At 44.9% G+C, this 12,356-nt stretch overlaps 2 protein-coding genes across 5 annotated transcripts in view; one reads left to right on the forward strand and one right to left on the reverse strand.

Moving 5' to 3' along the window:
• The window catches only part of LUZP2 (leucine zipper protein 2), a 205,176-nt gene extending 204,498 nt beyond the window's left edge, over positions 1 to 678 (forward strand). For 2 of the 4 annotated variants that reach the window (XM_042035658.1, XM_042035656.1), the window contains one exon: positions 57 to 472. In XM_042035658.1, coding sequence (XP_041891592.1) covers positions 57 to 182 — 126 coding nt within the window. In that variant the 3' untranslated portion in view covers positions 183 to 472. Of the gene's footprint in view, positions 1 to 56 lie in introns of all 4 variants that reach the window. The other 2 variants (XM_042035659.1, XM_042035657.1) reach the window with 2 other exon arrangements.
• A 3,619-nt stretch (positions 679 to 4,297) lies between these two features.
• On the reverse strand, positions 4,298 to 11,582 carry LOC121668115. The gene is given in 4 exon segments (XM_042035552.1): positions 4,298 to 5,257; positions 5,260 to 6,599; positions 7,583 to 7,677; positions 10,860 to 11,582. Coding segments are annotated over 4 exon segments (2,874 nt in total). The 3' UTR covers positions 4,298 to 4,541.
• Between the last annotated feature and the right edge of the window lie 774 nt (positions 11,583 to 12,356).

Genomic DNA, 12,356 nt, shown 5'->3' on the forward strand with positions numbered 1-12,356 from the left:
TACTTTTTTTATTTTTGCTTATGTATATATCTACTCTATACACAATGTTTACACAGATGCTGTTTTCACCTCTACAGAAGTTGCAGAGCCCTCCGTGGACTAAACCTGAAGATAAAAAATCACCTGAAAAGAATAAGAAAAAATACGAAGAATCAGTTAGTACACAAGAAAAAAGACTCTAAATGCTACTAATCTACATTGAAAAATGTCAATCACTTGCTTCCATCCTCATATTCTGTTAGCAAAAAGGCATGAAATGTTCCAGGTTTCTAAAGCATGCATTTTTCACTATTTTATGAATGTTTGTAAATTAGTCTAGAATAGACCAATTAGTACCTTTCAGCAATAATCCAAAATGGATGTTTGAAGAAATGCTTTGTAATGCAGTCCAGTTTTTGAATTCTTGTTCTATCTTATCAGTAATTGTATACTCTAAATTACCTTCTTCGTAAACAAGAGTCATTCTCAAGTATTTTCTCAGTCTGTTCTGTTTCATGTAACGTTATGGCAGATTAAGGGGCAGATTAAGGGGCGGTCTGTGTGTGTGGGGAGAAAATAGCTATGTAACCATATTTGAAGTACAATTCGTAAGTGCAACTGTCAAAAGGGAGCTGTGAGTGGGGGTCCATAATTCCATTTCAAATCTACTTACTTACACAATAAAAGATGTTTATTTTGGTGGGGGGTTTTTTCTCACTGCTATCTTAACTAGTCCGTTTTTGAACACTGAAGAGCTAACAGAACTGGGAGTTTAAGGGATGGTGATAGAGAGGATCATTACTTTGGGGATTCAAGCAAAAATTTTTGCAGGTGGTACTGAGTTACAGTTTCATAGCTTGCTTGGATGGCAGCCATGGGAAGTCAGTTTCATCCCTTATATTTGTGCTGATCTCAAAAGGATAAATTATACTTTAAAGGGTAAAGCCCTATTTTGTCTACTACAGTTGGCCTTTGATCACTCCAGCAGAGAGGAGCATATTGACTGGAGTAAGTTCGGCCACTAGTGGATTCTTTCAGTTTCTCCTTGGTCACATACTCTATGACAAGAAAGCAGAAAGAAAGGGAGGAGAAGGAAGAGATAATGGTTTTGCTTGTTTGTGTCATTATTGGTCTAATTTAAGAATTCATATGCCATATCTGGTTGAGATGCAAATCTTTGCTTTCTTCTTGCAAGAAGTGTTTTAAGCAGTTGTAAGTTGTAAACTTCCACCTTTGTCTTAATGCACCCAGCAGTACAATTTTTACTAGATTTAAAGTGGTTTACTTATATTAATTTACTTTTTCTTGCTTTGCATCAGTTTAAAAGCAAATAGACAAATCTTTTATTTCACTTAGTGATGCTCTGTCTTCTGTTTTAGGATTTAAGATTTTACCTCTCCTTCAACAGTCTCCTTCAATACCTGCCTTTTCCTTGCTGGTGTGAATAATCTTTCACCATGACACTTTATTTATGTTCCTCTACTCAAAGGTAGATATTTGGAGAATGGTAGGTTTCTCTGCCTTGAGAAAATACAATTTGAAAAAGAAAATAACCTCATGATCTGACCAAATGATGACAAGTACTGCTTAACCAAGTCACACTGCTATTACAGAAAAGACTATCCATGTTAAAGGTCAAAAGAAGTGAAATCATGGCCACAAAATTAATCAGAAAAGAGATGTGGTTTTTGCATCTGATCCTAAACCTTGTTGAAGACAATCTGCTGTATTTCAAAATTTTCGGTGGGCAAGAGACTTGTGATTTTGTCATATCTACAGTTGGCATTAATTTCTAGTGATGCCAAAAGCAACATTTCTTTGCATATGACGCACCTTAACTGAAAAGGTCACTGCAACTCTGTTTCTGTCATCTGTCAAGAAAGGAACTCTATCCCACAATTGTTGAACCCTTCCAGCAGGACAAAAGACTATGAGCACAATACCTCCTGTAGCTTTAAGAAGAACCCTTTGTCAATGGGGTCCCCTTGATCAGGCAGCCTGTAGTAAATACCAACCACAAGGTTCCTTTTTTGCCTTGGTCACTGATTCTTACCTACAGGCTTTTGATTTGCTCAAAGACAGCTCCTCACACTGAATCCACTTCTTGATGTAGAGGGCAATCCCTCCATCTCTCCTTCCTTCCCTGTATCTTCTGAACAGGCTGTAGCCATCAATAGTGACACTCCAGTCATGTGATTTATCCCACCAAGTTTCAGTAATGCAACAAGGTCATAACTTTCTAGCAGCACAGGGGCTTCCAACTCCTCCTGTTTGTTGCCCATGCTGCATGCATTGGTGTAAAGGCACTTAAGCTTGCCTGTCGGCCATGTCACCTTCCTAGAGGAACACCCCTTTTCTTCCTTTGACATAATTTTCTGGTGTTTCCCTGTTGGCTTTTATTACCTTAGGAGTCCCCAGCTTGCCCCCATAAGACTGCAACTGCATTCCAGTGTGGCTCACTTCAAAGTCATGGGGGTGGGCTATCAATTTTACCCCCAATACTTGCTTGCCTCCCCATGGCACATCTCTACCAAGCCTGGTTTTATCGCCTTTCCCCTTCAAACCTAGTTTAAAGCCCTCTCAATCAGCCCTGGGCATCCTTTTTCTCCTTTTTAACAGGTAAACCCCATCTGTTTCTATGAGGTCTGATGCTATGTAAGTCACTCCATGGTCAAAAAAAACAAATTCCACCAATGGCACCAGTCTCTAAGCCACACATTGGTCATGTGGCTTCTCCTGTTCCTTTCAGCATTCTTCCTTGCTACTAAAGGACTTGAGGAAAACACCACCTGTGCTCCTGTTACTTCAACCAGTCACCCCAGCCCTTTGAAGTACTTTTTGATTGTGCTAGGACTTCTTTCATCAACCCCTGTCACTGCCAACCTGGACAAGAAGCAGTGGACAATAACCAAAGGGCTGAATCATTCCAGGGAATCTCCTGGTAAATACCCCTTACCCACACTCGACAGAGGCAACAGACTTCCCTGTGGGATGGCATATGGGCCCCCCAGTTCTCCTCAGAAGGGAGTGACCCAATACAACTACCCTTCTTTCTTTCTTCACGCTTGAAGTTGTGATCCATCTGGCTGACTGGCCTGTTCCAGATAAACCCCCAGACAGACCTTCTTCTCCGGTATAATCTGTCTGACCCTCATGTTCCAGAGCCTCATACCTGCTGCATAGGGGCACTTGGGAAGGCAAGAGAGGCTGGGAGGGGATTCTCCTACATCCTTGAGCAGGGACCTTTTTCCATTCCCCCTCATGTTTTAGGTCCCCTCCTTCTGCCTGATGGCGAGAGGATCGGGGCTGCCACAACTCTTGCTGAGCTTCCATCCACTGCATTTCTTTCAGGGGTGGAAGAGTGTGACTCCACCAGTCTATTTCACTTTCTCACTCCCTGCTACTCCTCATCCTGATTAAATTGGGATTTTTTTCTCAAAGATTTCTTAAACACACATACACATACAGAAAAAAGAATTCTTCAAATACATAAAATTGAAGACACAAAAATAAAACAAATTTTTCTAGATATTATTAACTGCTTTGAGATTTTTCCAGAAATCCATCCATTTCTGGAATTTCCCCTTAAGAAATTAAATTTTAAGTTTTCTTCCAACAAGTAAAGAAACAGTGCTCACTCTGCAGGCATAGGGTATTTCCTCCAATACCTGAAAGCGAGTTCAGAGGTGCTTTCAAGCGCCATTCTTTGGGCCAAAAGAAATAAGAGATGACTGTAACATCCGCACCAGTGTCTAATATTCCCTTGATTGAGATTGTCTTATCTCCACATGTTAAACTGTAAATGAGCACAGGTCGATCACAGCCTATCTGCTTCATCCAAGTGGCAGGAATGTCCACATCTTCAATGTCAACTGAAGCTTGTTGATCTGTCACTGGCATGATGTGCTCTGTTGCGTGAGATGGTAAAGAAATAGCTTTGGCTATTGGAGTATTTTCTGGAATAACTAGTGGAGGATGTAAAGGTTGAGCCAAAACTGTTAGCTCCTCATTTTGATCTGCTGAAACAATTGATGGAAAAACAATGAGCCCTACGATGCTAGATCTTTCCTTGCCTACTATTAAAAAGTCTTGTCTCTTCCAAGATGTTCCAGTGACCCCTGTGGGAATCCCTGCATGATTTTCATTCATAAAACATACTAATTTGGAAGCTGCCAATTTGCATTGCACCCCTGGTGGCAGCAATTCTGGGTCACTGGGAAATCTATAGATGGTCCAGCTGACGGAGTTTGAGTGACCTTCTCCGATAACTGTGTTCCCTGCGGGATTGCAGATGGAGCCATCGCCATTACTTATGTCATAGCATGTTGGCGTCCCGCGCTCCTTTTCAAGTTTCCCAGAAGTGGTAAAACATTCCCATCCACATCTGTTCTGGCATGACATTGATTGGCATGATGTCTTCCTCTTCTACATCTTGGACAGAGGCCTGATATTTTCACATTTTTTTCAGGTCCTGGACAATACCTTTTCATGTGTTCATGTCTTCCGCATTTAAAACATGGTCTCCCAATGAATTCTGCTGCCATCACTTGTGTAGAGTTACTTCATTGCAGATCTGAGGCTGTTTCATCAGCAAAATGATTTCCCAGTTCAGGGGCTGTTTTCCCTTTTTGATGACCCTTGCAATGCATGATAGCCACTTCTGTAGGCTTCCAAATGCTCTGTAAAAGTGCAAGAATCTGTTTAGCATGCTTAACCTCATTACCTTGAGCAGTCAGCAGGCCACGTTCCTTCCAAATAGCTCCATGGGCATGAACAACGCTGAAGGCATATTTGGAATCAGTCCGTATGTTCACCTTCTTCCCCTCGCTCAGTTCTAGAGCTCTCACTAGTGCAATGAGTTCAGCTTTCTGTGATGATACATCTGGAGGCAAGGCTTTTGCCTCAATGATTTTATCTGAGGTGGTTACGGCATAACCGGTCATCCTCCTACCGTTTTTCATGAAGCTGCTCCCATCAGTGTACAATTCCCAGTCTGGATCTTTCAGAGGAACATCTTTCAGGTCTGATCTACTGGAATAAGTTTCCTCTATTGTCTGCAAACAATCATGCTCAGGCACACTGTCAAGTAACGTGGATGATAAAAACATCACAGGGTTTACTACAGAAGTTGTCTTTAGAGTAACATCATCCTGTTCTAATAACACAGATTGGTATTTCAGCATTCTGCTAGGGGAGAGCCAGTGTCCCTCCTTTTGCTCCAGCACATTTATCACTGCATGGGGTACATACACGACAATGTGCTGCCCAAGGGTGAATTACGGGCCTCCTATATCAGAAGGACTGTTGCTGCCACAGCTTTCAAGCATCCTGGCCAACCCTGGGCTACATTGTCTAGTTGTTTGGAAAAATAGGCCACAGCTCTTTGCTGGTCTCCAAGGTGCTGTGCCAATACCCCCAGAGCAACATTCAGTCGCTCATGTGTAAAGAGTTCAAAAGGTTTAGTCAAGTCCCGCAGCCCCAGAGCTGCGGCTGACATCAAGGAATGTTTCAGCTGTTTAAATGCAGCCCTGGCATTCTCTGTCCACATGACTGTCCCCTTTTCAGCTGCTTTAAGGACCTCATATAAGGGTCTCACCAGTATACCGTAGTTTGATATCCACAGGCGACACCAGCCTACCATTCCCATGATGGCCTGCATCTCCCTTACGGTATGAGGCTCTGGAAGTCGACAGATGGCTGCCTTCCACTCTCTGCTGAGTTGTCGATGTCCGCGGAAAATTTCCAGGCCCAGGTATACTACTGTTTCCCTGGCAACCTGTGCCTTCTCTTTCAAGATCCGATACCCACTTTGGCCCAAAAAGTTCAACAGACTTACAGTGAGCTTTATGCAGTCATCTTGTGTCTTGGCCACTATCAAGATGTCATCAACATACTGGAGAACCACTCCTCCTGGTTCTTGTTTCCTCCAGTCCTCAAGCTCCTTTGACAGCTGGTTTCCGAATATGGTCAGGCTGGTTTTGAATCCTTGTGGTAAAACTGTCCAGGTGAGCTGGGTCTTTCTCCCTGTTTCAGGATTCTCCCACTCAAGAGCAAAAAGTTTTTGGCTATTCTTATGCACAGGAATGCAGAAAAAGGCATCCTTGAGATCTAAAACAGTGAACCATCCTAATTAATTTGTTAGTGTTGTCAGAAGTGTGTAAGGATTCGCTACCACTGGGTGTATGTCCTCTGTTATCTTGTTAATTTCCCTCAAATCCTGTACCAACCTGTAGCTTTTACCATCAGCTTTCTTTACTGGCAAGATTGGTGTGTTGTACCTGGATTCACATTCCACTAACAACCCAAATTTGAGAAACTTTTCAATCACAGGTACTAATCCCTTGCGAGCTTCTAATTTCAGAGGATATTGTCTTTGCCTTACTGATGTAGCCCTTGCTTTGAGTGTGATACTCAGAGGTTCAGCTTTTTTGGATCTCCCAGGAGAATCATTGGCACACACTATATGAATGACAGCCTCTTCAACTTCTTTGGGAATTTTTCCATGGCATTCCTGTACAAGTAGAGCAGCTGCTTCGATAATTTTAGATTCTGGGATTATAACTTTTACTCCCCCTTCCTTGGAAAACTTAATTTCTGCTTCCAATTTTTCCAATAAATCTCTGCCCAATAATGGCATTGGGGAATTTGGCATATACAGGAACTGGTGAGTGACCCAGTGTTTTCCCAATTTAAATTTTAAAGGTTGGAGAAAAGGGCAAAGCTTGTGCTACCATATCTGTATCTGTCATCTCAATTTCTCTGTCCGTATTAGTATGAGAGACATCTTACTGTGGCTTTTTCTTTCCCTTTCTCCTCCTCAAAGTCATCTCCATATTACTTTTGTCTATTTACATATGCTTTTTCCCTGTTCAGATACATAGTAAAAAGTTCTGCATATCTTAGTTCATCAAACCTACGTAATGATCTCAATTCTGCCATCAGGTCAGTAATGATGTTACTTTCCAAACTCCCATAACGAGGCTAATTTCCTTGACTTAATTTTAAAGTTGGCCAAACCCGTGTGGACAGTCTGATCAATTCTCGGGTGTCTAAAGTAGTTTTTCGCCCTGTCAGCCATCTTCAGTGTTTTATTATCAACTCTAATGGGCTGTTAGGAGGGGTTTTTTCATTCACACCACCCAAGTTTGCTCACAGACAGAAAAACTCTGCCAGAGGGAAGCTCTTAACTCCGGAATTCAGCCTGCAATCTGGCCTTGGAATTCAGATTTCCCAGGCAGTTTATCTAGGTTACTACACAAACACTTCAAAACAGCACTTTAAAATACTAAAAAGCAACTAGTTTTAGCAAGCAGTAAATGTGTGGGCGCGAAAATCTGGTCTCAAAAGGATTCAAACCCACAACTTCCTGAGGTCCCAACCAACCAACCAACCTCTGAGCCACTCCTGCGGCTGTGTAGGATGCAGCCTCTGAGCTCTTGTGGACTCCATGGAGGGCGTCCCCTCCTTTCCACAGTTTGCAGGGGAAAAGTTTAAGCTTTCCCCTTTTGTGGGCTTCTCTGCCCCCAACCTTTCCAACCCCCTTGGAGATCTCCTTCCCTAGTGCTAGCACAATCTCGGTAATATCAATTCCCTTTTCACTCACCTCTTTCCGTGCCTCTGCCTTTCCGTGGTGGGTCCTAAAGTCCTGGTCACAGTCTTAGATTGTTGATCCGGCTGCTCCGGCTCCTCTGTAATTTGCTGGCAAAGAGAGGGGCAAAGCAAGATGTGTTCTAACACAACTGGGGGCTTGTAATCACAAGCCTCGGCATGCCCTCGGGCAGAGGGGATGCAGCGTTAGCCTCCACAATGTCCTCACTGGACAGCTCAGAGGAATAGGCGTGAGATGGATGCGTGCACTGGCTCCTCCTCAGAGGAAGCACGTTGGGCGGCTGGTGGATTAGGCCCGCGTTAGTCCGGAAGCAAAGAAGGCGGGAGGGACCTCTGGTATGGGTTCCAACAGGTTTATTTGCGGGAGGGTCCAGGAACCAGAAAAGGCACACCCTTTTATGGGGGGGTGGAGCAAGGCAGGGAAAGAGAAAACAACCAATGGGGTAGAAGCAGAGGGGAGGATACAATTTTTCAGAACAAATGGGGAAAACAGGGAGGCGGGAGTCACAACAGGGAACCAATTAATAACTAAGAAAGGGAGAACTTTCTGGAACAGGGGGAGGTAACTTAAGATTGGGAGCCACCCAGGGGGAGGTAACCTAGATCTCAGTGAACTCGTCTGGTCTGCCTTCCGATCCACTGTCCTGGGTGGGGAAATCCACCCAGTGGATGGCCCTGGTTTGATTGAAATTTGATGATTTCAGCCTGAGAGCAGGCTGAGCCACCCCAACATCTCCCCCTTTTCTATTACATTGAAAAGGAAGGGAGGATTTAAGGGATTTTAAAATTAAATACTTAAAAACAGGAAGGCCTAATAAAATCAGAAAAATTGTGAACAAAATCCATAAAATGTCCTTTATCGCTGATGGGACCCAGCTGCTGAAGCTCCACGTAGACGAAGGGGAGGTGGAAGCAGAACATAAATTGCTGAACCAGTCCTTGCCTTCCACTTGTAGATTTTGTACTTGCTGCTGTATTTCATGCATCTTGGCTTAGATGGAATTGCCTTCGGTGGACAGGTCCATAGAACAGAGTCCCTCAAATTCCTCGCAGCCGTGACCAGGGGCGAGAAGAAGGAAATCAATCCCTGCTCGGTTTTGCAGCATCGCCTGCCTTGTTTTCTCCTCCTCAGATAATAGTTTGCTGAGGGCGGTGGACGTGGCTTGGGCGTTTTTTCCAAGCCAACAAGAAATTTGCTCAAGGTCCCCAAGGGCTTTGGCTGCCGCCACCCGTGGCAGGAAAATTGAAACCACAACCCATTTGGAGTGAGGCCAATTAACAACTGAATCATCACAATCATCTGACATTTTTTGGATGGATCGTTTGGTTTGTGCCTGATTAACAGATTGATGCCATTTGAGGAGCTGAGCCCTGTCTGGGGTAAGGGTGGTCAGTTGCCCCAAATTGCAGGGTCCCCCAGTAAGGTAGGGCGGGATTCCATTCCATGCTCAGTCCCCACAGATCAAAAACAATCCATCCGGCAACTCCTTGTTGTGGCCAATGGATCTGGAAACCAACAGGGCCATTTTTTGGCACCAGCCCTTTTTACAGATTTTATTGCAAGGGCTAGCCTGGAACTGATGCCTTGGCTCGCTGTAAAGGGAATTGAAGCAGTAAGCTGCTCCAGCAGACCCCTGCAGATGTAACTCTTGGGGCATTGGGATGTCTGTTGGGAGTTTCCACATCCATCAGTCCCAACGCTGAGGCTGGAGGATATGTATCGTGGGTGTAAGCAACAAACTCCTCAGCATGCAAGGGAATGCCAGTAAGGCAGGTCAACATGGGATCCTTCGCCCCGCTCATGCCTAGACACAGCCCAGACTGATTGAGGGCTTGTGCTAGAGTCACCCACACATGGTGTTGTGGCTGCGGGATGATCCACAGTTTGCTTTGCTGGTATTGACCTGAGAGAAGTTGCAGCAGTAGATAGTAAAGCAACACATGATTCACCATCCTGTAAGGGCTTTAACTGAAGAAAAGCAGAACAACATATAAATGAGATAAACATAAACAGAACAATCATGAAGTTATGGTTCCCTTAGACTCCCCCTCTTTCAAATAAAACCAAGGGCCACTTAGGGGAGGGAAACATTAGGGAAGGTGGGAAAGGGAATGTTTGTCTTTGCAGCCTGGGAGGAGAATTTCTTGTTTATTCAGGAGGTCTTGTTTCTCCTCCTTTTCCAGGCAGTTGCTACTGCATTTTCAGGCTGCTTTGGTTTTATGTCTTTGTTAAAAAGGGTTTGATCCGCTTTCCAGGGATCCATTTAGGTCCTTCTGGGGTTGATACACATCCATACCCTCTTCCTCATGTGATTAAGGAGTATGGGCCACGTATTTGCAGCATGTCTGGGTCTTTTGCCAAGAGATTGGGTCTTTCAGTTAGCTTAGCCTTGGTTGAATTTGTAAAGTGCTTTAAAATAGGGGGGTTCAGTTCTTCATGGGAGCAGTTTAAAAAATTTAAAGAGTGCTTTGGCGAGTCTTAAAATGGGGGCATTAGTCTCATTGCCTCCTTTCTGCTGTTCAAGGAGTCTTTTTAACATTTGGTGTTTGTGCTCAACGATTGACTGGCCTGTAGGAGAATGGGGGATGCCGGTGACATGTTCCACACCCCATTCGTCAAAGAATTTTTTCAATTCTGCAGATGTATATGCTGGGCCATTGTCTGTTTTTTATTTTTTTCGGTGTCCTCAGCACAGCAAAGGCTTGAACCAGGTGGTTGGTGACATCTTTCGCTCTTTCCCCACGATGGGCCGAGGCGAAGGTCGCACCAGAAAAGGTGTCTACTAATACATGTACATATTTTTGGCGACCGAACTGGGGGAAATGGGTAACATCCATCTACCATACCTCACAACTGCCGAGACCTCGAGGATTAACCCCTTGGCCTAATGATGGTAACTGGTATTTCTGGCAGCTAGGGCATGTCACCACAATCATCTTTGCGTGTCTTTGGTGAGGTGGAACATCCAGACGAGGGCTGGAGCATTTTGATGGAATGTGGCATGGCTCAACTGGGCTTGCTGGAATCTATTAGGTAAGTTTGCCAATTCAATAGGTATGGCGAGTGCATCAGCTCTCCAATTCCCCTCTGCGATGAACCCTGGCAGATCGGTGTGTGACCTCACATGCATTACATAAAAGGGTTGCTTTCGGTGGGAGACAATTTGGATTAGCTTTGAAAGCAATTTATAGATTTTTGGATTTGCCATCTCTCTGAGCAATGCTCTTTCTGCTCTGGACACCACTCCTGCTACATATGTGGAATCTGTTACCAAATTAAAAGGTTTGTTGAACTGCTCAAATGCTCTGACCACTGCAGCAAGCTCTGCAACCTGCAGTGATCCTTCGACCACCTGCACATCAGACTCCCACTTCTGAGTGCAAGGATCCCTCCAAGCGATGACAGATTTGTGAGATGCCCCAGAACCATCCATAAAGATCGTCAGGGCATTGAGGGGTTCACAACTCTGAATTTCTTTTGGAATTAATTTAAAGGCCGAATTGAACAATTTGTGTTTCGGGTTGTGAGCCGATATTTGTCCCAAATAACTATCAAAGGCAAATTGGAGATGATTGTTGTTTTGAAGGAGATGGTCCAGTGCATTGGTGGTTAGTGGCAGGTAAACACATGTGAAATCACACCCTGCAAGGGTACGGAGGCGAGACCTAGCCTTTATCACCAACTGAGCCATGAGCTCCTGTGGCGTGGTAATACTTTTGGACAGCTGGTGCGAGAGGAAAACCCACTCAATAATCAGAACGGGATCCCTCTGCACCTTGTCCCACTGGAAAACCAGCCCATGGAGGTATGGCATTTTCCCCAACACTATAAACTGAAAGAGCAGACCTGGGGCGTAATGATGGGCTTGACAAGACGACAGCGCCTCTTGGACCTTGATGAAGGAGTTTCTTGCCTCTTCTGTCAACTGCCTCGGGGATTTGAGATCCTCGTTCCCACAAAGCAGGTTGAACAGAGGGGCAAGGTCCTCAGTCATCAGTCCCAGGAGCTGCCTCACCCAGCTGATGGATCCACAGAGTTGATGGAGTTCCTGCAGAGTCTTGGGGTTATTGTTGATTTTTAACGGTTGGGGCACCACTGTCTGCTCCTCTATTTTGAGTCCTAGATATTTATTAAGGTGAGGTCTTCTGGACCTTCTCGGGATGGATTTCGAATCCATCAGCCTCTAAAGCCCTGATTACCTCCCCCAGAGTCCAGTCCAAGTACTGCTGCGTGGGCGTACACAGCAAAACATCGTCCATGTAATGTAGGATCACAGCTCTAGCTGCCTTTTTCCGGACAGGGGACAGAATGCGAGTGACATACCACTGGCAGATGGTGGGCGAGTTTTTCATGCCTTGCAGCAGAACTCGCCAGTGGTTGCGCTGCATGAGAGCCTCTCAGTTGAGGGAAGGCACCGAGAAGGCAAACCAGGGTGCATCGTCTGGATGTAGGGGGATATGGAAGAAGCAGTCCTTGATGTCTATGACTGCTAGCTTCCACTGCCTAGGGAGCATAGAGGGTGATGGCATTCCGGGCTGCAGGGGTCCCATGTCCTCAATGACCTCATTAATTTTCCGCAGGTCGTGAAGGAGTCTCCACTTGTCTGTCCCCGGCTTTCGGATCACAAAGACCAGGGAGTTCCAAGCACTGTTGAAAGGCTCGATGTTCCCCTTCCCCAGCTGCTCCTCCACGAGTGCAGTGAGCACTCTCAATTGGTGTCTTTTTAAAGGCCACTGGTCCACCCAGACCTTTTTATCCGTGAGCCAAT

Source organism: Corvus kubaryi, unplaced genomic scaffold (assembly GCF_017639235.1).
Source record: "Corvus kubaryi isolate FWS band 111438036 unplaced genomic scaffold, C.kubaryi_AGA036_p1.0 37384, whole genome shotgun sequence".
NCBI lineage: Eukaryota > Metazoa > Chordata > Aves > Passeriformes > Corvidae > Corvus > Corvus kubaryi.